General features: G+C 47.7%; 1 protein-coding gene and 1 long non-coding RNA gene across 2 annotated transcripts; one reads left to right on the forward strand and one right to left on the reverse strand.

Annotated features, from left to right (window-relative positions):
• Positions 1 to 892: 892 nt before the first annotated feature.
• Positions 893 to 19,138, reverse strand: LOC127581142 (cytochrome P450 2J6-like). The gene is made up of 9 exons (XM_052035178.1): positions 18,710 to 19,138; positions 16,252 to 16,420; positions 14,173 to 14,325; positions 11,640 to 11,800; positions 10,023 to 10,196; positions 8,383 to 8,524; positions 7,035 to 7,222; positions 4,695 to 4,836; positions 893 to 3,203 (listed from the first exon to the last, which is right to left on the reverse strand). The coding sequence occupies exons 1-9, from the start codon at positions 18,917 to 18,919 to the stop codon at positions 3,022 to 3,024; spliced, it is 1,521 nt and encodes a 506-aa protein (XP_051891138.1). The 5' UTR covers positions 18,920 to 19,138; the 3' UTR covers positions 893 to 3,021.
• Positions 18,906 to 25,908, forward strand: LOC127581145 (uncharacterized). Its single transcript, XR_007957920.1, has 2 exons — positions 18,906 to 19,035; positions 25,685 to 25,908. It is a non-coding gene; the product is annotated as an uncharacterized LOC127581145 (long non-coding RNA).
• Positions 25,909 to 26,725: the final 817 nt, after the last annotated feature.

Here is a 26,725-nt window from a genome sequence, read left to right on the forward strand (position 1 = left end):
TAAGTGCATAAACAAGGAAATATTACACTGGCTTGGGGAAAGAAAGAGCTGTGTTTGATTTCCAGTTGACTGATTATGGTTTATGAATCCACGGCATCGCAGCTTTGACAACACGCCTGGAGACGCCCATCTCCTAGTCAGTCTTTGTGTGGGGTTTTTGCCATTCAGACCATCTGCAGGTATCCAAATGGGTTCCGCTTCTACAGATGTCCATAAGTTGATTTTGTCCATAAGTTGGAAAATACACACAAAAAATTATCACTAGCTGTGGTAACTATACGTCCACAGCATTGTAAAAAGCACATAAGATTGGTAAGAAAGAACAATTACTAAAAGTGGAGAGAGAGAGAGGAAACTAGTTCTGCTGTTTGTAGGAATGAATGCATGTATGTACATTGGACTTCCGAATTTAATAATAATGTAGGAGCTCACTCGTGTGTAGGGATGTCCATAAGTCGGGCGTTTGTACCTAAGGGCAGCCTGCATTCAGGTTGGCATGGATAATGACAGAGTCCTTGGCGAAAACTGATACCTGCAGTACCTCAATATATCTCCTTCTGAAACAAATTCCCATATTTCTCACCTCCCAATGACAAGGTGGCCATTCAACCCATTGAGTCTATGCTGGCTTGCAGAACATTCCCATCAATCCCATTCCCCCTATTAGAAATCCGTCAATCAATTCTGCCTCACATGCCATTAACTTCCCTCTGATTCTCTTACCACTCAGCTACACACTAGGGGCAATTTACAGCAGCCAATTAACCTGCCAACCACACGCCTTTGGGTTGTGGGAAGAAACCAGATTATCCAGGGGAAATCCACACAGTTACAGGGTGTTGGAAGACGTTGTCCAGAAGGTCCTTCGGAAGTCAAGAATGAGGCGCAAATCTTATGGTTACAGCCGTTTTATTAGATGTTCATCGAAGTACAGGTCAAGCAGTGTCAGCTTGCAACAGCAAGTAAAATGAACTAAAAGCAGGCAAGTAAGGCAAGTAACAAAAGATTGGAGACATCGTGTTCTCTCTTTATACTGCAAACTAGTTTAAGCTGGCTAGATAAGGGAGTCTTCTCTGATAGGAGCAGTCTGTGAACAACAAGGACAGTCTTGATTTACACTGCCATGACATCTCAGGCCTACAGACAAAGAAACTTAAAAATCTACTAAAAATTTACGAACAGGTGATTATACAAACATATAAGCAAGCATAAAGAAAGTTAAACTACAAGAAAAATAACAATCTAAATAGCAATTTAGACCCTAATCCAACACACGGAGAACATGCAAACTCCACACAGGCAGCATCCAAGGTCAGGGTTGAACCTGCAACTCTGGAGCTGAGAGACAGCAGCACTAACTGCTGCACCTCTGTCCACATTTATAGTGGAAGCTACCAGTACAGATTTGTCATGTTGCAATTATGTCCTCGCACAAACGGCAGTGCTGTTGGACCACAAACAGAGGGGTCACAAAGGCAAAACTTTCTCATTTAATACCTTCCCTCAGCTCAGTTTATTGACTGACTCAGTGCCAAATCTCACCCCCTGATCTATTTGGTTCCCTCACTCCTAATGTCGAGAAAGGCACTGAGTATAGACGTTGGGATGTTAGGTTGCAGCTGTACAAGACCACATTAGGAATACTGTGTTCAATTTTGGTTGCCCTGCTATGGAAAGATGCCATTAAGCTGGAAGGAGTGCAGAAAAGATTTACGTGGATATTGCCATTACTCAAGGGACTGAGTTATAGGGAGGGGTTGGGTAGGCTAGGACTTTATTCCTTGGAACGTGGGAGACTGAGGGGTGACCTTATGGAGGTGTATAAAATCATGAAGGGCACAGATAAGGTGAGTGCACTCAGTCTTTTTCCCAGGTTGGGGAATCAAGAACTAGATAGAATAGGTGCAAGGTGAGAGAGGAGAGATTTAGTAGGAATCTGAGGGGCAACATTTTCACCCAGAGAGTGGTTCATATGTGGAATGAGCTGTCAGAGAAGGTGGTTGAGGCAGGTACATTAACAACATTTAAAAGACACTTGGACAGGTACATAGATAGGAAAGGTTTAGAGGGATATGGGCCAAACGCTGGCAAATGGGACTAGTTTAGATGGGCATCTTGGTCAGCATGGACCAGATGGGCTGAAGGGCCTGTTTCCATGCTGTATGACTCTTGTGACAGGCCCTTGAATGTGGTTAAGGCTACACACTGCCACTGGGGGGGCAGAGTGGGCGGAGTTCAGATGAGAGCCAGATGTGTCTAGACGGCATGAGGGGACCTCCAATCCTATTGGGTAGCAGAAGGAGTTAATCACAAAAATACAAGAAAGAGCGATTATAATGTTTATAATTGGAAAAGTACAATAAAGAACATGTTCCATGGACTTCAAGAACATGCATTATTTTCCGACAGACAGAGAGCTGGTCAATGCTTTGGGTCGGGAACAACTAACAATCTGCTGGAGGAACTCAGCAGGTCAAGCAGCATCTGTGGGGGTAGAGGAATCATTGATGTTTTGGGTCAAAACCCTGCATCAGGACTGAGAGGGGAGTTGGCCAGTATAAAGAGGAGATGGGGAGTGGTGAGAGAGGAGTCCGAGGTGATTGGTGGACTGAGGAAGGGGGGAAGTGACTCCAGATTCCAGCATCTGCAGCCTCTTGTGCATCTGTTTTGGGTCAAAACCCTGCATCAGGACTGGGACAGAGTGTCCTAATCCAGGATCCAGGGTTGGGCAGGTGAATGGGCTTCAGTGCTGGGGAGAGGATGTTGTCTGTGGTTCGCTTGTCCTTCCAGAGATTGTCTGGTTATAATCTCATTGCTAACGGTGAGGGGGCAAAATTACTGACAGTCCTCACATTATTCTTCAGCAGTTTTGGGACATTTTGAAGTTACGTTTTATAATTTTTTCTTTATAAACCATGAGTAAATGGAACAGTTTCAAAATAGAGTATGCCATGGAGGTAGGGACAAAACTAAAGGGGAGGGGGGTGGGGGGAACTCATCAGAACAGTCCCGTACACATTTTTATCTGACTGTAGCACAGATCCGATACGGGAGCGGACAGAGGGTGATTCCGAATCTAGCATCCCTGTAACTTGGCCTTGGCTCATTTTCCGGGAGATGGAACGTGAATCGTTGGAGCATGGACGTGAAGAAGATGAAGAGCTCCGTCTTCGCCAGCTGCTCCCCCAAACACACACGATGACCTGTAGGGAGAGGGGCAGGAGTGGTTAGTGTCCCAAGACAGTGACAGGCAGGCACTAACTAAACAGCAATAGGTTCCCACGTATCGTTCTGCCACTGTTGTACCACTGCAGTGCTATCAGATCCTGAAGCCTTGGATTTTGTGAAGCAGACTTGCCAATTCCCGCTTGCTGAAAAATTCCCCAATTTACTCCTAATAAAACCAGCAGGAACTGCAGCTGCTTATGCGATCTCCTTGTGTTTGGACCCAGCAGAGTAAGGAATGTAAAGCAGTCCTTGTTTTTTTTTAAACATAACTCCGGGCAGTAAGTCATAATTTCCAATTCACTGGCAACATTGAAAGGAGAATTGAAAAAGCCATTTGTTCCCTTTCAGAAACCAAAAATGATTTTCTGTAGCATTTGCCTTAAATTCAGGGCAAATAGAAATTTAAAAAAAACCTGAGAAATTTAAAATAAGAACTTAAAATGCTGGAAACCCTTAGCAGGTCAGGCGGCACCTGTGGAAAGAGAAACAGTTAACATTTCAGGTCTAAGACCCTTCATCGGAACTGGGAAAGAGAGTATGCAGATATTTTGTTTTATGCCTTAAATTCAGCTTAGGGTTATGACACTTTTGGGCCAGGAGAAGAAGTGTCCATCAACTCTCCAGCACCCCACCTAAAACGTGAAAGAACCCCCCTCTTTTCTAAGTGGTTTTCATAACCTACCACCACTGCACACTTCACCTCACCACCACTTCCATATTTTTCCTGACCCGAAATGTCGACTGTTTAGTTCCCTCCAAAGATGCTGCTGAGTTCCTCCAGCTTTCTGGTAAATTAAATAAAATTGGTTTATTATTGTCACATGTACCAAGGTACAGTGAAAAACTTACCTTGCATGCCATGCATACAGATTATTTCATCACATCAGTGCATTGAGGTAGTACAAGGGAAAACAATAACAGAAATGTAGAATGAAGTGTTCTAGTTACAGAGAAAGTGCAGTGCAGGCAGACAATAAGGTGCAAGGACATAATGAAGTAGATTGTGAGGCCCAGAGTCCTCCTTATCGTACTAGGGGACTGTTCAATAGTCTCATAACAGCGGGATAGAAGCTGTCCTTCAGCCTGGTGGTATGTGCTTTAAGGCTATTCTATCTTCTGCCCAATTGGGGGGGGGGGGGGAGGGAAGAAGAAGAGAGAATGCCCTGCATGGGAGGGGTCTTTGATTACATTGGCTGCTTTATTGAGGCAGCGAGAAGTGTAGACAGACGTTGGGTATTGCTCCAGATTCCAGCATCAGCAGTCTCTTGTGTCCGACTCACTTCCCTATTTTGGTCTTCCTGATTTATGTAAGTAAATCCAAAATATCTATCTTCTTGTCCCAAGAGCCCATTGAGAACTCTGACAAGATGCGAGAGGACACACACTCACTTCCTGCATCACCTTGGAACTGGACAACCACAGCTACCTCTTTCAGCACATTTAACAATCCCTGAATCCCACCTTACCTGCAGAGAATGGGATGAAGGCTTCTGGCTTCACAGTCTTCCCACCCGAGTTGAGGAAGTGTCCCGGATTGAACTGATGTGGAGTCGACCAAATGTCTTCATCAAACAAGGATGAGGAAAGATTTGGGATGATCATCGTTCCCTAAAGTTCATTTAAGGTGACACATTAGTCAAGAATACACTTGTAACAGGCCCTCAGAGCAATAAGGAGATGTATTCTGGGTGTGAACTATTGACATAGGCCATGATCAGCAGTCTAGCTGCTTGCGTTGCCCTGTTGTGGTCCAATGGCATTGAAGCCACACCACGTGAGATTGGGGCTTTTTGCTCCATCTTATGCCTGTGTGTTCTTGACTTATTAGATCAGAAGAACGTGCAGATGCTCCCCCATCACCATGGAATCCAATGGAAGACCTACACCTAATAAGCAGCAGAGACCTCCTCTCAGGGACTGCTTGCTGACTGGTGTGCAGTCACTGTCCAGAGGGCATTGGGGAGTTCTGGGCTGTGCTGCAGGTTTCTGGACTGGTGGGGGGGGGGGGGGGGGGAGGTGGGTTGCTGGGAGAGCAATCACGCTTCAGGGAGCAGCCCTGACTAGGCTGAGGTGTGGAGAGAGAGGGCACAGCCAGCTGCTAGAAGTCAGGGTGTGGGGGAAAGGCTGGTTTTGGGGAGGTGGGCGAGGAGGAAGAGGAAGGGGCAGGAGGCAAGGAAGTGAATGAAGGAGAAGGGAGGGGGCCAAGAGTAGGGGGGAGATTGAGGGGGGCAATTAGGGGAAAGGAAACTTGTGAGGGGTGGTTGATCTGAGGGAGGGAGGGGAAAAGGGTGTGTGTGTGTGTGTGTGTGTGTGTGTGTGTGTGCGTGTGAGAGAGAGAGAGAGAGAGAGAATAAGTATGTGCGTGTGTGTGCACCTACAAGTGTCTGAGTGTGTGTGCGCACACGTGAATAAGTGTGTGCATGTGTGAGAGAGTGCGTGTGTGCACCTACGAGAGAGACTGTGTGTGAGTAAGTGTGTGCGTGTGCATGTATTTAAGTAAATACGTGTTTGACTGAGTGTGTGCAATGGAGCCTGATCTCCAGTCACTGGGACCTCCCTGCCACTGGACCTCCTTGCCACTGGACCAGGGCCTCACTCTGCACAGCCTGTGTACGACAGTAACCTCACAGTTAAAGAAATTACACCCACACATCTTCAGCTCCTCAGAACCGGAGTGGAGACAAGTCACCCTACCCCGAAGGACTGCCTAAGACCTCAGCACTTCCCCAAATAATTAGAAATGACCACAGTAGTAAATGTCGTTTAACACAATCAATAATAATTGAGCAGAAATTGTGCTCACAGAAATGATCACGGGTGGGTAATTTATTACCAATGGGTACAGGAGGGTCTAACTGACAGATATCAGAGAGTCAGGATAAATGGGTTATTTTCAGGTTGTAACTAGTGTGGGGTCTTAGTTCTGGCACCTCAGTCTATATTTTTGATTTAAATAAAGGAACCAAATGTGTTGATGATACAAAGACAAGTAATGAGCAGGTTGCAGAGAATCTGCTAACAGATATATAGATAGTTAAACAAGTGGGTAGAAGTGTGCCAGATGGAGTATAATGTGGGGAGTGCAAGGTTATAAACTTTGGCAGGAAGAATATATAGAATTAGGAAGAATATATACTACAGAATGCTGGGTATTTAAATGTCCTTGTACATAAAGTACAAAGTTAGCATGCAGGTACAGCAAGTAGTTCGGAAGGCAAATGGGATGTTGGTCTTAAGCATAGAGGGAATGGAGCATAAACAGTGCTACAACCATTGGTGAGACCACACCCAAAGTACTGCATACACTTTTGGTCTAATATATAATTCCACTGGAAGCCATTCAGAGGAGCTTCATCATGTTGACTTCTAAGATGAAAGGCTTGTTATATAGAAAGATTGGGTACATTAGACCTAGTCATTGGATCTCAGAAGAACGAGAGGTGATCCCTTTGGCACATATTTCTGACATGGCTTGTTATGATAGATGTTGAGAGGATGATTATCCCCTGGGGAAGAGTCACCCCCTTAAGGCAGAGGTGAAGAGGAATTTCTTCTCTCAGAGAGTTGCCTCTATCCCAGAGAGAGGATGAGTCACTAAATATATCCAAAACCAAGACGCACAAATTTTTGGTCTACAGGTGAGATTAGCATTCAGGGGAACAGGCTGGAGAGTGCAACTAAGGTCATGATCTGATCAGCCCTGGTTGTGCTTAATGCCAGAGCAGACTCAAGAGCTCACAATGCTTACTTCTGCTCCTACTTATGTAGTGGAGATGGCTGCACATCCAAGATTAACTCCATATTACCTTAGGAATGGTGTAACCCATGATCAGGGTATCTCTGTATGTCTGATGAGGCAGTGAATTCGGAACAATATTCCCTAAGCGTTGGGTTTCATGGATAACTGCATTAGTGAAAGGCATTTCCTCCCGGTCTAACAAAGTCGGCCTTCTATCCTTCCCAATGACTCTGTCAATCTCCTCGTGGACCTGGGCTGCAGGAACAAAACAAGAATTAATTTTGAGAAATTTTGTCTTTCTTTCTCCATTGGTGCAGCCTGACCTGCTGAGTATTTCTGGCATTTTTAGTGTCAATTTGTATGACATCTTTCATGACTCTGGAGAGCTTTAAACCAGAGAAGTGCTTTTGAAATGCAGTCACTGTTAGAATGTGCAAACAATAAAGTCTCACAAACAATACAGTGAATTCAGGGATAACTCTCATTCTTCCTTGAAATAAGATGACAATGCAGCACTCCCACAGCCAACCAGAGTTACGTGCACAATCTTTGGTGTGGGTCTTGGATCCAAAACAGGAGAGGGTGCTTTGCACCTTGATATATTGAGGTGTTGTTTCCAATGTGCCAAGCAGAAGGCATGTCGAAGCTAGCAAACACTTTTGGGGAGAAAAAAAGACCTGTTGCAACTCCTAACTTAGAATTCACCCTGAATAAAAGATTAATGACAGCAGTTTAAATAACACTGAGGATATTGGCACAATCTTCCATCGCTAAGTGTGTCAGCAGCTCATTCAGTAGATACAAAATCACATGGGGTCAGTGCCCTTTCACTGAGGAAGCAATACTTATGACATATCGTGCAGGAATCTATGGGAGCCATCTTCCAGCTTTGTAATAAATCTACAACTTCGACTGTATAATTTGACAGATCAGAAGTTTGTAAGATAAAGAAATGCATAGATAGAGTAGACAGCCCATATCTTTTTCCCCCAAGGTCAAAATATCTAATACTAGAGGACATGCATTTAAGGTGAGAGGGGGCAAGTTCAAAGGAGATGCGCCAGGCAAAAGTTTTTTGTTTTCACAGAGAGTGGTGGGTGCCTGATATGTGCTGCCAGGGGTGGTGGTGGAGGCAGATACGATAGAGGTGTTTAAGAGGCTCTTAGATGGGCACATGGATTTGCAGAGAATGGAGAGGTATGCACATTGTGTAGGAGGAAGGGATTAGTTTAGTTATGCATTTAATTACTTCAGCGTGACTTCGTGGGCGGAAGGGCCTGGTCCCAAGCTGTATGACTCTATAACTATAATAGAAGGCAGTTTGCTTGTGACAAACCAGGTCGAGGATGGGAGTTTCTCTCTGATCGTGTGATCGGAGGTCTGACTCTGACACAGAAACCCCTGGTGCTACTTACACTGCATATCTGGATGGAGCATCATGAAGAGCAAGGCCCAGCGTAGGGTGGTGGAGGTGGTCTCTGTACCAGCACCGAAAAGGTCAATGACTGTACCGATCATGTTCCGCTCCTGGAAACTTGTATTTAAGTTGTCCTTTCTCTAAATGCAAAAAAACATTGAAATAAATTGTCAGCAAGTGCAATACACCCAGAGTGACAGGGGTTTCCCACCAACCTGAATCAATGGGGTTCTTCCTTCTGCAACCATGTCTATTGCTTGTACTGTGAAGGGTCATGGCTGTCACGTGACACCGTTGACCACATGGTCAAAAGCCACATCACTGCCAATCAAGGTCTGGCTCCACCCACCCATTAGTGAACACACTTGACCATTGGCCTTTGTAAACACCTTTGTACCTGACCCTGAGCCATTGGCTTGTTTGAATTACCTGGGCTGGACCACCCAGCCCTCCAGCACTATTAAGAATGCCACATGTGGGTGGTTCGCTCTCTTTTGATTGCTCCAGGAATCGTGAAACAACGCTGAAGAGACCATTGGTAAGAGTGTGCACTTCCACAAGGATTAGGAGCGTCCTAAGTAGATTCCCGGGAGCGTAGAGCCAATGCTTGCACTGAGGTTGAGGGGTCAGGCATCGTTTTGTTTCTTCCTTGGTCATTTGTAACCAGTTTGTTGTGTGTGTGTGTGTGTGTGTGTGTGTGTGTGTGTGTGTGTGTGTGTGTGTGTGTGTGTGTGTGTGTGTTCATCTCACCCTTGTTGTGATTTCCCCCACGTTCGCGATCACCCGTGTGCGTGTGTGTAAGTGTGCGTCTGTTCCCGTTCATCCTGTCCCGCATTTGTCTTTGCGAATAAATCATTTTAACTCCAAAGACTGTGTCCAGAGTCCTTGCTCTTTAAGACCTTACAAACTTGTCTTACAACACTGCTGCACTCTGAGGGTGTGCTACAAAGGGAAGGAAGGTCTCCCACATACTTGCATAACCAGTTCTTTATGGCTTCAGCTGTTGCATTGCTTTTCTCTGGGAATTCTCGGAATTTAACTTGTGGCTTGAGGTACAGAAGCCTATTGGGCAGGAGGTACAGAAGCCTGAAGTCCCACACCACCAGGTTCAAGAACAGCTCCTTCCCTTCAACCATCCAGTTCTTGAACCAACCGGCACAACCCTAATCACTACCTCAGTATAGCAACACTATGACCACTTTGCACCTCAAAGGACTTTGTTTTCTTTTGTTCTAATTGTGTCCTTCCTTGTAAAAATTGTGCATAATTTGTGACTACCAAGGGGAGCAGCCAGTTCAGATTCAATCCCTAGTCACATCCATCCACTGTTTCTCAACCAGGGAAGAAGCAAGGAGAGGAATATGGCTTGGAGCAAAATCAAACAAGATGCCCGATGCTGATCACCAGCTAACCATTCTGCCCCATGCTTAACACTAATTTGCCAGCAGCCATTCAGTGTTGCAGAACTTGAAATTTACAATGAAAATCAACAATAAAACTGCAGATGCTGGAAATCTGAAATAAAAACAGAAAAAGTTGGGAACACTCAGCAGGTCAAGCAGCGCCTGTGGAGAGAGAAGCAGAGTTAATGTTTCAGGTCAAAGACCCTTTGAAAGTTGCAGCCTTTCCGCTACATACCTTCTCCTGCTCCACTAAGAAAGCATCAATGAAGTCCCTGGGCTCATTTGCGTCCCACGACTGTTTATGGTCTGCGACTATTTCTTGTAAAAAGTGAACCATTTTCTCTTGATTTTCAAATATTTTATGGTGTGGGCCAGGGAGGCAATAAACAAAGGGGAAGGTGTTCAACAACTGCAACAAAGACAGACAGGGTTTGAACTATTCCTTCACAACCAATTTGATGAAAATACAGAATGCAGAAATTCATTCAATATACCCATTACAAATCCAAAAACAGATTCAGCATTTTCTCAGGCCCTTCCAGAGGCAGTCCATGTGATACATGTGAACCGTCATCACAGATGTAATGCAGGGGAACACGAGAGCTAATCATACACAGTAATATCTGTGAAACAGATGACAATATAATGTGCATTTAGTGGGGCTGTTGAGCAATTAAAAGAATTAATCATGATTAATTATACTATCAAAGTGGCTGCACAGGCTGATAGGCTGGTAAAGAAGGCACATGGCATGCTTGCCTTCATTAGTCCAAGCACCGAGTTCAAGAGTCGGGAAGTTTTATAGAACTCTGTCATTTGGCCACATCTGGAATATTGCATTTAATTCTGGTCGCCCCAGTATAAGAAGGATGTGGAGGCTTTGGAGAGGGTGCAGAAGAGGTTCGCCAGGATGCTGCCTGGATTAGAGGGCATGTGCTATAAGGAGAGGTTGGACAAACTTAGGTTGTTTTCTCTGGAGCAGTGGAGGCTGAGGGGAGACCTAATAGGGGTGTATAAGATTATGAGAGGCATAGATAGACAGCCAGTATCTTTTTCCCAGGATCGAAGTGTCTAATACTAGAGGGCATGCATTTAAGGCTAAAGGGGATAAATTCAAAGGAGGTGTGCTGGGCAAGCTATTTTTTTTGTTACACAGAGTGGTGGGTGTCCAGAATGTGCTGCCAGAGGTAGCGATAGAGGGAAATACAATGGAGGCATTTAAGAGGCTCTTAGATAGGCACATGAATGTGCAAAGAATGGAGGGAGATGGACATTGTGTGGACAGAAGGGATTAGTTTAGTTATGCATTTAATTACTTTGGCATAGCTTCATGGGCCAAAGGGCCTGTTCCTGTGCTGTACTGTGCTATGTTGACTGTGGCCATGTTGACTGTTGAACACCAACATTCTGAATGCTGCAGTGAAGAACAGTCTATGTTGAAATTGCTCTCTGGATTTGCCTGCAGTATCTATGTAACCTCCAGCAGTCCTACAATCTGTGGATCTCTGCATTCCTTCAAATCTGGTCTCTTGTACATCCCTGATTTTCTTTGCTCCATCATTGGTGAGTGTGAGGCTTTAAGCTTGTTTAAACTTAATGCTAAGCTTACACGTGAAGAATAATTTTTCTTGGGTTGGATATTAGAGAGAGCAATGAGCCCAGGCAGCAGAATTGGAATTGGTTTATTATTGTCAGATGTACTGAGGTAGTACAAGGTAAAATAACAGAATGCAGAATAAAATGTAACAGCTACAGAGACAGTGCAGTGCAGGTAGACAATAAAGTGCAAGGTCATAATGAGGTAGATTGTGAGGTCAAGAGTCCATTTTATCATACTAGGGTGCTGCCTTACCTGACCCCAAAAGCCTCCCTCCAAGACTAAACTTTCTTCAAGGATGTGGAGAAATTCGAGGAATTTTTTATCATGATATTCAAAGCGATGTCCAAAGACAATTGTGCAGATGATATTTGAGACTGCATTATTTATCTTGAAATGTGGATCAAATGCAAGACCTGAAACAGTAACGACAAACTGTGAATGCTCCAGCATAAAGATCAAGTAACAAATGCTTGGAAATTGTTGAATATACCAGTTGTACAGAGAGATCTAGTGACCGATGATGGGCCACTAGCTTAGGTTCAATTCACCAATCCCTCAACCACCCCTGCCCCTTCAGGTAAAAGATTCAGTTTGAATCAGAGTGACTTTGAAAAATCAGGGATTGTTCACTAAATACATCTGTTGGGATAGATGATTTGGTAAGAAAATGAATCATTATCCTTCCTTGTCAACGTCTCCACTTCACTACATAACTGTATGTGCCTCTCTCCAGCTCTTGTTCTGAAACTTACTTCCTTTTATGTGTCAAAATTCACTTCCTTCTGACTTATGACCACTTTCTCAAGTCCCTCTCTTTCACCTTCAATCTTTTTTTTGCATCTCCTCAGTCACTTCCCAAATATCTGAAGAAAGATGACATCACGGGACAAATAGGAGCATCGCCTTTTCTTAATTTGCGTATTTCTCATCAAAGCCAAATTTGTGACAGCACACTGTCCACATTACACAGTTCCTGGAGGGGGTCCTCTTTTTTGTAACTTGAAGAATAAGAAGTGGACAGTTAGTTTATGGAGATCTAGCTCGTTGTGAAACCAGTACAGGATTTATGGATATCAAAAAGTTACCTTCCTTGACCAGGCCATTTACTGACTTTCTTCTATGACCAGCTTCATCACCTCCCTGTGAAAAGTGCTGCCCTTCAGTTCTTTCACAGGTTTCTTTTCAATCTTCCAGCCTACAGTCATCCAAATCACCAAATGACTGTGGCATCCTAGTTCCCCGTCATCTGAACTGTCTCCTTGCCTCAACCTCATTCCAATTAGTGGGACATTTTCAGACATCAGGTATCAGAACCAGCAAGACCCATGCTTAAAAACCAAATCACTGGCATCATGAAGCGGTATCTCTGAAGGTTTCCCAGATGATGAATTACATTACAACACAACTCTGATTCATCCTGCAAGATCACGGGCTTCAACTCCACATGAAAGGGGAAACCTTGCCATAGAATTATCGATTGGTTACACCACCAGAGGTCACTGTGTCCACCGGAGCAACTCTATAGTTCCTACCCCACTCCTTACAAATTTTTCCTTGCCATACATTTATACAGTTCCCTCTTGAAGGCCACAATGAACCTGCGTCCACCACAGCTGCCAGTGGTGCATTCCAGATGCCAACCACATGCTCCACAAGAAAGATTTTCTTCACATCAGTCTTAATTTCTTTCCCTTTTGTTTTGTACCTGTGACCTTTAGTCCATGATTCACCTCACCCCCATCAAAGGAAACATCCTCCTACTATCTACTCTACCTTTCAGCACTTTATAAACACCAACCAAATCTCCCCTCAGCTTTCCCTAAAGGAACTGTCTCTAGTCTACCCTTGTAAATATAGTCACATCCCAGAAACCATCTTAAGTCTTTTCTGGGCCCTTCAGATCCTTCCTATAATGAGGCAACCAGAATTAAAAACAATACTGCATCTGAAGCCAGGCCAAAATGTTATAATGGTTCAGCAACACTTCCCTGTCTTTATACGCTGTCCTTCTATCGATAAAGTTCAAATTGTTTATGTCTTATTAACCGCCTTCTCAACCTACCCTGCTGCTTTCAATGACTTGTGCGAAGGGGTGTGAGTACTTGTCCCTCTATACCGGGCTCCCCTTTAGAACAGTATTCTTTATTCTATGAAAATCATAGAGACCCTGAGCTTCCTATTGCCAATCACTTTAATTCTCCATCCCATTCCCACTCAGACCTCCTGCACTGTTACAGCAGTGAGGAACAATGCCTAATCTTCCGTTTGGGTACAGTGCAGCCTTTCAGGCTGAATATTAAATCCTCTCACTCTTTCTTTCTGTCTGTACCAGAACTGGCCATTTCTGCCCGTCATTGTTCTGACTCAGTTCTTTTTTAAGACTGTTGGCCCCGCTGGGCATGTCCCACAGTCCCACACTGACATAGACCTCAAATGCTACATTAACTTATTTGGTCTCACCCTATCAGAGATATTCCCATCCCACTCTCACCTTCTGCACTACTGAAAACCAACATGTTTTCTCTCTTCCACAGTTCTAATGAAGGGTCCCAGACCTGAAATATTAACTGTTTCTCTTTCCACGGACACTACCTGACCAGCTGAGTCTTTCCAGTATTTCCTGTTTTTTTCATACATTTTATTCTACGTTGCGTTTCTTCATTCCTCCTACCAGATTGCCAAATCTTTCAAATTCTTCTTGCATTTTAATGTTTGCATAAACAAACGGCTTACAGCTCCACAACAGTTGAGGACTCTCGTTTCTCAGGAAATGTTGCTTCATTACCTTTTTCCTCTTCAAATGCTTTACTCAAAAATTCTGCTTCCTCTGCAATTCGCAACTCCAGTGACTTCTTCCCAACCCCAAAGTTTCTCAGCATGGAAAGCGAGAATCTTCTCTGTTCTCTCCACCAGTTCCCATACCTTGCAAAGATAATACCTGCAGGGTACAACAGGAATTATGAGCGGCAAAGATAGGCAGACTGTAAGAAACTTTTCCCTATTGTAGAGTTGTCTAAAACTAGAGGGTGTGAGTTTAAGGTGAAAGGGTAGGAAGTTCAGAGGAGATCTGAGGAACTTTTCACTCAGAGGATATTTGGAATCTGGAATGCCCTGCCTGAGGGGATGGCGGAGACAGGTTCCTAAGGCATTTAAGATGTACCTAGACGTCCACTTGAATCGCCGGAGCGTAGGAAGCTATGGGTCATATGCTGGTAAATGGGATTAGCTTGGATGGGTATTTGATGGTTGGCATGGATGTGGTGAGCCAAAGGGCCTGTTTCTGTGCTGTATGACTATGAACTTTGACCTTGGGGTCTTATTGTAAAACGGACAACATTAGTTCAACTGTCAATGGACACGACAAAGCAAAAAATGGACAACTGAAAGCCACACTGTTTCATTCAGCTTAGAGACGTGAGGGACTGCAAGCTGCTGGAATCTGGAGCAACAAACAATCTGCTGGAAGAACTCAGCGGGTCGAGCAGCATCTGTTGGGGGTGAGGGAAGGAATTGGTTTGAAAAGCCTACAATTCCTTTCCCCACGTCAAGAACATCGTGATTTGCCAAGATTACCAAAATTAGGCGAGTCAGCAGCCAGGTGCCTACCTGCTCCTTGGTCTCAATAATTGATTTATAATAAACTCAAGGCTAAACCATTCAAGTATTGCATAATTTCACCTCACTCAGCACTGAGTTGTCAGGACTAATGACTTACAGTGGCACAAGAACAGGAACTTGCAGGAGTGTAAGGAACGATGATTTATAAGGCTGTTGGTTGGCCATCCCATTCTCTCACCCTTATTCACTTTGGTGATGAGGAAACATTCTCAATTTGTATCAGAACAAATACTAAACACCTTGTTGGGCTGATGAGGAACCCATTTACATAAACCAAAGTAATGCTTCATGCAGCCCTTGCTGAGGTGTGCCTGTGGTGTTTTAGGAGACATTTCTCTCCACTGCAGAACATCACATCATCAGACAACTCAACGAGACTCATTTTGTATATCAGGATAATGCAATTACTGTGAGCTTGGGGGAACCGGTCTACAATATTTCTGGATACATTTGTATTAATTTCCCTGGACACTGTGAACCACCCCCTGCCCCCAGCCCACCACCCTCACCCGGTGGTGGGGTTTAGGCTGCGTTGATCATGCACAGAAACATCTAAAGTCCAACAATTCCCAACCCCTCCCGCCTGGTGCCCAGGACTGTCTCAGGAGCCCGGTCCACACTCACCTTCCCCGAACTGCTCAAAGAGCTTCTCGTATATCGGTAAGTCTGGCCGGTCCGCAAGGTCTTCCGACTTCTTCACCGGATACTCACCCAGATCCCAAAACATCAGCATGGGATTTTGAGCTGACTGGGGTAACAAGAAGGTGTCCTGCATAGGTGGGTCACCCAGACCTTTCCCACGCACTGCAAACTATTGTAATATAGATATAAATACGTACACACATAAAGTGGTACAAGTGCATACAGGCAGCACTGGCTCGAGCTTCCCCCAGGAACATGAGCTCTGGCCCCCTCTGGGAGACTGAATCCAATGGAAATACAACCAGCATCTCCAGGGGCCACAGTACATCCAGTGGTACTGCACTCACTGTATCCAGTGGCCAGTGTATCCAGGGAAGAGGAGAAAACATTCCCATGTCCACCTCCAGTTAAATTATATTCTATCTTTCTTGGGAAGCTGTTGCTGAGACCCTGACATTTCTCTGGACACTGTCACCAGCCCCCTCCCCTCAGGTGGTGGGGTTTAGGTTGCGTTGATCATACACAGAAACATCTAAAGACCAACAATTCCTGACGCCTCCCGCCTCGTGCCCAGGACTGTCTCAGGAGCCCGGTCCACACTTACCTTCCCCGATCCTCTCAGAGAGCTTCTCATATATCAGAAATTCTGGCCGGTCCGCAAAGTCTTCTGATTTCTTCACCAGCGCCTCTTTCAGGGTCTTGTAGCCGCTCAACACCACCACGTTTGTCCATCCAAACTCTAAACTCACCACATCACCGTACTTCTTCCACAGCTGAAAGTGGGGGAATGGTGGGGAAAGCACCAGCTGTTATTGTAACTCTCAGAGGCCAAACGCAACATTGAACAGAGGCAGCATCGCAAAGTTCTCAGTTTGTCCATCTAATAATTAGAGCTGGCAAGTGCTAAATACAAGGCTAAAGCATTCGCAACCCAGTTCAGCCAGAAGTGCCAAGTGGATGATTGATTTGGCTTCCTCCTGAGCACCTCACAGTCTCCAGCCGATTTGATTCACTCCAGGTAATATGGAGGAATGGCTGAGAGCACTAGATGCAGCAAAGGCTGTGGGACAGAAAATATCCCCGCTGTAGTACTGGAGACTTGTACTCCAGAACAAGCTACATCTCTAGTCAGGCTGTCTCACTGGCATATGACCAATGTGGAAAATTGCCCACAAAAAGCAGGGCAAAGATCAATCTGCCTAATCACCATTCAGTCGCTCTACTGTCAATAACCATTAACAAGGCCAGCAGATAACACTTAGTCATGAATAACCTACTCAACAACGCACAGACTTCAGTGCAGCCTTGGTTCAAACATGAACAAAGATCTGAATTCAAGAGGTGATCTTAATGACTGCCCTTGATTTCACAGCAGCATTTGACCAACTGTGGCATAGAGGAGCCTGATAAAGTGAGGTCAATGGGTGTCAAAGGAATTACACTCCAATGGTTGGAATCATGATCGCACATAGGAAGATGGTTGCAGTCGTCGAAATTCAGTCATCCCAGCCCCTGCATATCACTGCAGCTCCTTGGGGCAGTGTCGTTGGCCCAATCACCTTCAGCTGCTTCATCTTCCTTCCATCATAAGCTGAGAAGTGCGGATATTTGCTACTGATTCCACAATGTTTAATTCCATTCAGAACTCCTCAGCAAATGAAGCAGCCCATGTCTGCATGCAGCAAGACTTAGACAAAGTTCATGCATGGTCTGCTACATAGCAAGTCACATTTTCCCCATTAAAGTGCCAGGCAATGACAACCTACCCATGACATTCAATAGCATCACCAAGTTGCCCAATAGCCTGGAGGTTACCAGTCAACCACGAGAGCAGGTCAGGGGCCAGATCTCCTGCAGTGAGCAACTCACGTCCTGGATTCCCAGAGCTTTTCCACCATCCAAGTGTGATGGAACACTCCCACTTGCCTGGATGAGTGCAGCTTCAATACCTCTCAGAAATCTTGAGAACATTCAGCATAAAGCAGCTCACTGGACTGGCACCCCATCCATCAGCCTACACATTCATTCCCTCCACCGCTGTTGCGCTATGGCTGCAGTGTGCACCATTTACAAGATGCACTGCAGTTACCCGCCCCAATTATTCCATCGACATCCCACAAACCTGCCACTTCCGACACCAAGGAAGGGAAGTGCAGCAAGTGTGTGAGGTTACATCATACTGACTTGGAAATATCTTGCCTTTCCTTTATCGTTCCTGGATCTAAATCCTGGAATTCCAAAGCCAACAACTCTGTGGGAGCACCTTCCCCGGAAGGACTGCTGTAGTTCAAGAAAGCAGCTCAACCACCACCTTCTCAAGGACAAGTTGGAACAAGTAATAAATACTGGCTGTGCTGGTGATGCCCGGATTTCACGAACAATTTTTTTGTAGATTTTCATTTGTTAAAGACATTCTTACATTTGTATGCTCTATGCAGCTCTTTCTTTAACAGTTGTAACAAATTCATACAAACCATCAGCAATTTACATACAAGCATCCCTCCCACCCCAGACATTCTCTCTTCTTCCCCCCTCCCATCAGGCGGAAGTTACAAAAGCTTGAGAACACACACCACCAGGCTCAAGTACAGCTTCTATCCTGCTGCTATAAGACCCTCGAGTGGACCTCTTGTACTCTCAAGATGAACTCTTAATCTCTCAATCTAACTCAATCAACCTTGAATTTTAGTTATCTACCTGCACTGTACATTCTCACTAACTGAAACACTATATTTTGCATCCTGATAGCAAGCTTTTCACTGTATCTTGGCACGTGACAATAATAAACAAATAAACCAAAGTACCATTAGCTATTCACGGACATGAAATAATATATTTTAAAGATTTCTTCATTTAACTGTATTTAATATCCCTGAATTATTCACTATTATTTCCAGTGGATTATTTTCCACATAGGTTTCAAACACATTTCTGTTTCTCAGGTGTATTGTAGTACCCATTCTAAACGCTGACTATTAACATAAAACGAAGAACTATTCATGATTTCCACAGGGTGAGGGACCCAGCTCCCTCACACAGACTCACCCTCTCCCAACCTTTACCTTTGAGAATGACACGTGAGGGTTGCTCAGGTCCACTTGCAGAATGTTGCCGACGAAAGGGAACCCCCGGGGCCCGGGAGGGTAGTTCTCACACGTCTTCCGCCTCTTCATGAAGTCGAAGACCAGGCAAAAGACGGCGCAGAACACGGCCAGCACCGTGAAGCTGTCACAGAGCTTGGGCAGGAGGTGCGAGAGAGCCGCGAACACCATGTTCTCCAGAGCGGTGGAGCAGTGAACAAACGGTCGGTGAGGAGACCCCCGCACTGAGCCGACACACGGACTTCAGACACGGCCCGCCCACCTCAACCTCTCCCGGGTGAACTTCGGTAACGAAAAATTGGTCAAATTGCAATCACTCCTTCGTGGGCGGTTTCGCAGCCCAGTTTATGCAAACTTTTTAAAGTCGCCAGGAAGGTCGGGGGCGGGGGGGGAGAGAGGGGAGGAGAGGAGAGGAGAGGAGAGGAGGAGGAGGAGGGGGAGGGGAGGGGAGGAGGAGAGGGGAGGGGAGGGGAGGAGGAGAGGGGGGGGAGGAGGAGAGGGGAGGGGAGGAGGAGAGGGGAGGAGGAGAGGGGAGGAGGAGAGGGAGGAGGAGGGGAGGGGAGGAGGAGAGGGAGGAGGGAGGGAGGGAGGGAGGGAGGAGGGGAGGGAGGGGGAGGAGGGAGGGAGGGAGGGAGGGGGGAGGGAGGGAGGGAGGGAGGGGGGGACGGAGGGAGGGAGGGAGGGAGGGGGGAGGGAGGGAGGGAGGGAGGGGGGAGGGAGGGAGGGAGGGAGGGGGGAGGGAGGGAGGGAGGGAGGGAGGGGGGAGGGAGGGAGGGAGGGAGGGGGGAGGGAGGGAGGGAGGGGGGAGGGAGGGGGGGGGGAGGGGGGGGAGGAGGAGGGGGGAGGGGGGAGGGGGGAGGAGGGGGGGGAGGAGGGGGGAGGGGGGGAGGAGGGGGGAGGGGGGAGGAGGGGGGAGGGGGGGGAGGGGGAGGGGGAGGAGGAGGGGGGGAGGAGGAGGGGGGGGGAGGGGGAGGAGGGGGGGGGGAGGGGGGGAGGGGGAGGAGGGGGAGGGGAGGGGAGGAGGGGAGGAGGAGGAGGAGGGGAGGGGAGGAGGGGAGGAGGAGGAGGGGAGGGGAGGAGGGGAGGAGGAGGAGGGGAGGAGGGGGAGGAGAGGGGGAGGAGGAGGAGGGGAGGGGGGGGAGGAGGAGGAGGGAGGGGGAGGAGGAGGGGGGAGGAGGAGGGGAGGGGAGGGGGGAGGAGGAGGAGGAGGAGGGGTGGGGGAGGAGGAGGAGGAGGGGTGGGGGAGGAGGAGAGGAGGGGAGGGGGGAGAGGAGTGGAGGGGGAGGGGGGAGAGGAGATGGGGAGGAGGGGGAGGAGGAGGGGAGGGGGGAGGAGGAGGGGAGGGGGGAGGGGAGAGGAGAGGAGGAGGAGAGGAGGAGGAGGGGGGGGAGGGGGGGGAGGGGAGGGGGAGGAGGAGGAGGGGAGGGGGGGGAGGAGGGGGAGGGGAGGGGGAGGAGGAGGGGAGGGGAGGAGGGGAGGAGGGGGAGGGGGGAGGAGGAGGAGGGGAGGGGGGGAGGAGGAGGAGGGGAGGGGGGGAGGAGGAGGAGGGGAGGGGGGAGGAGGAGGAGGGGGGAGGAGGAGGGGAGGGGAGGGGGGAGGAGGAGGAGGAGGAGGGGTGGGGGAGGAGGAGAGGAGGGGAGGGGGGAGGAGGAGGAGGGGGGGAGGAGGAGGGGAGGGGAGGGGGGAGGAGGAGGAGGAGGAGGGGAGGGGGAGGAGGAGGGGAGGGAGGAGGAGGAGGGGAGGGGGAGGAGGAGGGGAGGGAGGAGGAGGAGGGAGGGGGGAGGAGGAGGAGGAGGGGGAGGGGAGGGGGAGGAGGAGAGGGGGGAGGGGGGAGGAGGAGGAGGAGGGGGAGGGGAGGGGGGAGGAGGAGAGGGGGGAGGGGGGAGGAGGAGAGGAGGGGGAGGGGGGAGAGGTGGGATGGGGAGAGGGGGGAGAGGAGGGGGGAGAGGGGGAGAGGGGAGGGGGAGAGGAGGGGAGGGGGAGAGGGAGGGAGACGGGAGGGGGAGGAGATGGGGAGGGAGGGGGGAGGAGGAGAGGGGGGGAGGGGAGGGGGGAGAGGAGATGGGGAGGAGAGGAGGGGAGGGATTGGGGAGGGGGGAGAGGAGATGGGGAGGAGGGGGGAGAGGAGATGGGGAGGAGGGGGGAGGTGAGGGAGAGAGGAGAGGAGGGGAGGGGGAGAGAGGAGGGGGGAGATGAGAGGGGAGGGGGGAGAGGAGAGGGGGAGGGGGGAGGAAGGGGGAGGGAGGGTGGGGAGAGGGAGAGGAGGGGGGAGGGGGGAGAGGAGGGGAAGAGAAGGGGGAGAGGAGGGGAGGAGTGGAAGGGCGGAAGGGAGGGGGAGGGGAAGGGAGAGGGAAGGGGGATGGGTGAGGGAGGGGGTGGGGGGATGGGAGAGAGGGGTGATGGTTGAGGGAGGGGCAATGGGAGGGGGAGGGGGGAAGAGGGGGAGGGATAAGGGAGGGGGAATGGGAGGGGTGAGGGGGGAAGGGAGAGGGGGTGATGGGGAGGGAGGGGGAGGGGGGATGGGAGGGGGAGGGTGGAAGGGAGAGGGGGGATGGGATGGGGAGGGTGGGAGAGAGAGGGGGGATGGGGGAGGGTGGGGAAGGGAGAGGGAGGGGAGGGGGAAGGGAGAGAGAGGGGAAGGGGAGGGGGAAGGGAGAGAGTGGAGAGGGGGGGAGAGAGGGGTGTGGGCGAGAGGTGAGGGGGAGGGGAGTGGAGAGGGGGAGGGTGGGAGGGGGGTTGTAGGAGGGGAGTGGGTGGGAGAGGAAGGTCAGGGAGGGGTGGAGGGGAGCGGGAGCCGAGGAGAGGAAGGGGGGGAGTGGTAGGTGTGAGGGGAGGGAGTGCGGGAGGGGGAAGTTGGGTTAGGGTTGGGGGGGGAGGTGGGAGAGGGTAGGAGGGGAGAGGAAGGGTGGAGGGAGAAGGGGGATGGGGAGGAGGGGAGAGCGGGGGTGAGGTTCGGGGAGTGAGAGAGGAGGAGTGAGGGGAGGAGGGGAGGAGTGAGGGGAGGACGGGAGGAGTGAGGGGAGGAGGGAAGGAGGGGGAGGGGAGAGGAGAGGAGAGGACTGGGAGGGGAGGGGATGGGTGAGGAGAGGTTGGGGGAGGGCCGGAAGAGGTAACAATGGAGATGTTTTGAACTACTTCAATTCAGATTCAGATTACTTTACTGTCATTATACACCAGGCTGCAACACAGTTCCTTGCTCCTGTGAGACTCACAGAGTACACAGAATACATGTTAATAATAAATATAATAGTAAATGTAGCGTTGAGTGCAAAACAGCAGGATGGTGCAAAGGTTGTAGTGCAATCTGAAGTGGTGCAGAAAGGAATGCTAAAGTGATAATAACAGAATAACTGAGAGAGGTAGAGTTAAGAGTTCAAGAACGTGGCAGCACCATGTTACAAATTAGTAAAAAAAAACTTTGTTAAAACTCCATGAACTATCATGGCTTGGTATGGCAACTGCTCTGCCCGGGACCGCAAGAAACTGCAGAGAGTTGTGGACATAACTCAGCAGATCATGGAAATCATGGACTCTGTCTGTACCCCTCGCTGCCTTGGTGAAGCACCCACCCGGGTCATTCTCTCTTCTCCCCTATCCCATCAGGCAGAAGATACAGGAGCCTGAGGGTACATACCACCAGGCTCAAGGACAGCTTCTATCCCACTGTTATACGACAATTGAATGGTTCCCTTACACGATGTGATGGACTCTTGACCTCACAATCTACCTTGTTATGACCTTGCACCTTACTGTCTACTTGCAATGTGCACTTCCCTGTAGCTGTGACACATTATTCTGTCATTGTTTTTACCCTGTACTACCTCAATGCACTGTGTAATGAATTCACCTGTACGATCAGTATGCAAGACAAGTTTTTCACTGTACCTCGGTACAAGTGACAATAATAAACCAATACCAAGTTTGAAAATGGATGATAACTAGTAATGTGTTAATGGCAAGTAAAAGAAGTATGTGACTTTAGGACTAAAAAGCTGAGTTTAGCAATAAGCCTCCTGACCCTGGATAGTGAATATCCATGACATCCCCCTCCTGTTAAGCAAAGATTTCTAGCCCAGCTAGTCCTTGCTAAAACAAGTTTCGAGATCAGTCTCCTGCCAGGATTCCTCCTGGGAGCAGACTCTCACTCCACAACTGTTCCAGTGGGCTACCAGTACTAGAGGAGCTTTTCTTGATCGGGTGCTCTAGGGACTCATTGAGTACCTCCCGATAGAAGGGTTTCATAATCATAAACTGTTTAAGTGTTCACATCCTTGATCTCAACTGTACATATCCCTAGACTCTCAGCAGAGTTTTAAACATCATTCGTTCTATAAACACGTGACAACAGCTCAAAACATTCTCATATAGTAAGACCATCTTAATCCATCTCCTTTTTCATAAACAGATCTTGCTTATTCCAACTTTGAAATAGTTCAAGCTTTGTTCCATCTTTCTATATCATTATTTCTCCTCATCAGCTGGTGACATGTTATGCTAAAGTGATTTCTTTTGACAGGAGAGTTCATATTTTCTTGGATGTTGCACAAGATTCATTGTTTGAATTTTCTGAAATAAGTCCTGAAAGCAAAACCACTGTTTCTTTTTCGTTAGGCTGTGTATTGCTATCTTCTTCTCCTGGTAAGTCTTTTATGATAGTAAAGGATAAAGCACATGATATAGTAAGACGTACAGGTTTGATTATAAATGTCAAAGCAGTAAAGCATGAGGGTATAACACCATCATTAGCAGTGAGTAATATATTAACAAAGTAGAAAATGTAAAGTCTTAAGAACTATATTGTATAGAAGGTTACCCATATTAAAAAGTGTACATGCAATACCCAAATGGGTGAGTAGAAAATGTTTGTTGACTCATCTTTTCTTGGGATTATGTTGTTAGATCGATTTTTGGTGATAGATACATCAACCACCACCTCCCCCCCCCCAACGCCAAGATGAGTCGAGAAACATGCACGATCCGCGGGTAATAATTGTCATCAGAATCAGGAAAAGGAGACGAGCAAGGATGACGTGATAAAGGTGGTCCCTGCTCTTCACTCTTCCAGGGTTGAAGATGAACCTTTCCTCTTCCTAGAACAACCACCCTTCTTGGGTGTATCGTTCCGAGGCAATGTATCTAGGAGATCTTCCTCGAGTGAAAGAGAATTTTTGTATTTCTTTTTATACTTAAGCACGTGTCTTATTTTCTCAGTCCACTTCATCCATGTCCTGTCAGGATGTGAGGGTTCCATAGTGGATACGTGTATCAATGGGGTTCCAATTCATTCCAATTCCAATTCATTCTGAGGTTATAAATGCTGCTGAGGCAGGTTTAATGTTGTCTATGGAGACAGATCTACTTACAGTCCTGTTTCCCCTATGGATCTCGATTATCACGGTGCTATCTTCGATAACTTGGGTAACAAGACTTCAGGCTTCTGTACATCCTGCCCAATGGTAGCTGTGAAAAGACGGCATGGCCCAGACGGTGGGGATCTTTGATGATGGATGTTGCCTTCTTGAGGCAGCACCTCATGTAGATACTACCGATGGTGGGGAGGGATCTGCCTGTGACGTAATGGGCTGAGTCCACTACTCTCTGCAGCTTCTTATGTTCCTGAGCATTTGAATTGCCATACTGGTTTAGTGATGGTAATGTGGAGGGACAGATAGAGGGTGCACTCAGTCTTACCCTGGCCCAACTGCAGGTCTGGCCTCTGCCACACTGGAACGACTTGAAGCTCTATAGTAATACGTCACCAGGCAGCAGATCGCTGTCCTCATTGAACAGAGAGATACCATTTGTGTCCAGGTCCTTGCTCTCTGTGGGCGTACTGCTCTACAGGAGCCGATGACAAAAGCCAGCTGCACTTCATCGGAGAGATACAAGGCATGAGCTGATCACTCTTCTGGTCGAGCAGTGTTATGGCTCGTGGACTTCATCTCCCCTGTGTGGAAGCAGAGACAAGGATTTCTGCACCTCACACACCTCCTCAGTTCTGTGCGGAGAGGGACAGAAGGCTGATTCCAGGAAGAGGAGGAAAACGGCAGGGACCAGGCTCCTGAGATTCAGGATCTACCAGCGGCTCAGCTCCGGGTCTGAAGATTGAAATAATGGTGGAGCTGTTGGAGCACTAAGAGATCATTACACCATTGTCTCCCTAGCCCCTGAGGGGTCTCCTGGTGCCCATTGATGTTCCCCAGTTCATCACTCCAGGCTCTCTCAGGCAGCATGCTTGCCTGTACCCACAGTTGGCCATCTCAGACTAATGTCTCTGGGCAAGGGATTCTTCTGAGTCATTATGGACATCAGTGTGCAGACTCCAAGTGAAAGGGACACTGCAACATGGTGCTAGGATATCAATACCCGTCTGCAAGGTTGTACATGGGAAAGGTGCTTAAATGTGCAATGAAAGATATTATGATTTAGTCTTGATGCATGATTTGCTGCAGCAGTGTGATAAGATATGTGCCAGCCACTAGCTTTGTTAAATGTAATCTCATTTAATGTAATAACGTATAGAACTGTGCAGAGATAAGTCATAATGGTGTGCCAAATGCTGCCGTCAGCACTGGAGCCCTTGCCAAGTCTCACCAGGAAGGTTGCCAATTTCATGCAGAAAAGTGAACATGTTCAACTGAACCTTGACGTAGGCATGCAGTGAGGTGAACACTTTAGCAACACGATTGTGAAATACTTTGGTATTGGTATTGTCACTTGTACCAAGGTACAGTGAAGAACTTGTCTTGCATACCGATCGTGCAGGTCAATTCATTACACAGTGCAGTTACATTGGGTCAGTACAGAGTGCATTGAGGTAGTACAAGTAAAAACAATAACAGTAGAGTTTGACGTCCCTTTACTGTCACAATGTCCTTGTAATGCTTGTATGACTCCAGTGTGAAGCTGATCACTATTTTATGCTACATATCCCAGGGTTTTTCTGCCCGCAGTGGCTATCGTGGTTACCTGAGGGGGTGAACTCCAATGAGAAGCAAAGAAATACAAGGAGATTGCCCTCTGAGATGGCGCATCAACCATATCACAAAGTTGCCTACCTTCTTGGAAACAACTAATGTGCTGCTTGCAATATGAGATGTCAATGTTTGATCAAACTACCATTAACTGAATTCAACTGTTGAATAAATGGTTGTAAACTATTTTATGTAAAGAAGTATTCAAAATCATTAATTTCACTGTAGTACTTAACCATGTTTACTTCCACACAATGGTATCATGAAACCAGGGTGACCATGGGGATGAGCTGTAAACCTGGTTATCTAATCAGTGTGGGAATGGGAGCAGTTAACTTGCAAGAACATTGAAAGTAGGAGATCTGAAATGCAGGGCAAGAAAACAAGCCCGGCAGGTCAAGCCCGGTGTGTCTTGCACTCCCAAAGGGGAAAATGCAAACAAGCTGAGACAATGTCACAGATTTTTTTATTATTCCAAAATAAACTTTATTCATAATAAAAGACAAACTACATACAATTATAAAACAGTGCAAGCCTTTACATTCTTGTACAGATTATTCATTAGTGTTACCTTTTTATACATTAAAAAAACACCATTGCCACTCGTGTGGCTCCCTGGGGGCTACCCAGTCCCGTATTTACAATATTTAGCGGCTTCCTTACCTGACCCCGCCCCTCCCTCTCCAGTGGCAGAAGAAGCCTAAACTGTCGTCCTTCCCCACCGAGCCCTCGCATTGGCTGACCCAGCTTCAGTGCATCCCTCAGCATGTACTCCTGCAGCCTGGAATGTGCCAGTCAGCAGCATTCCCCTATGGACATCTCGCAGTGCTGGGAGACCAACAAGTTTCGGGCAGACCAAAGGGCGTCTTTCACCAAGCTGATGACCTTCCAGCAGCAGTTGATGTCCGTCTTTGTGTGTGTCCCTGGGAACAGCCCGTAGATCAGAGAATCCTCTGTTATGCAGCTGCTGGGGATGAACTGTGACAAGGACCCTTGCATCTTT

Source organism: Pristis pectinata, chromosome 21, assembly GCF_009764475.1.
Source record: "Pristis pectinata isolate sPriPec2 chromosome 21, sPriPec2.1.pri, whole genome shotgun sequence".
NCBI classification, from domain to species: domain Eukaryota; kingdom Metazoa; phylum Chordata; class Chondrichthyes; order Rhinopristiformes; family Pristidae; genus Pristis; species Pristis pectinata.

What these genes read in the sequence shown, in the direction of transcription:
- LOC127581142 (XM_052035178.1), bottom strand. Translation starts at nt 18,919, where the DNA reads ATGGTGTTCGCGGCTCTCTCGCACCTCCTGCCCAAGCTCTGTGACAGC. An exon ending in CTCACGTGTCATTCTCAAAG is followed by an intron (nt 16,421 to 18,709) that starts GTAAAGGTTGGG and finishes CCCCACTTTCAG; the next exon opens with CTGTGGAAGAAGTACGGTGA. An exon ending in TCTTAGTGGAGCAGGAGAAG is followed by an intron (nt 8,525 to 10,022) that starts GTATGTAGCGGA and finishes TTTTGCATTTAG; the next exon opens with AGAAAGGACAACTTAAATAC.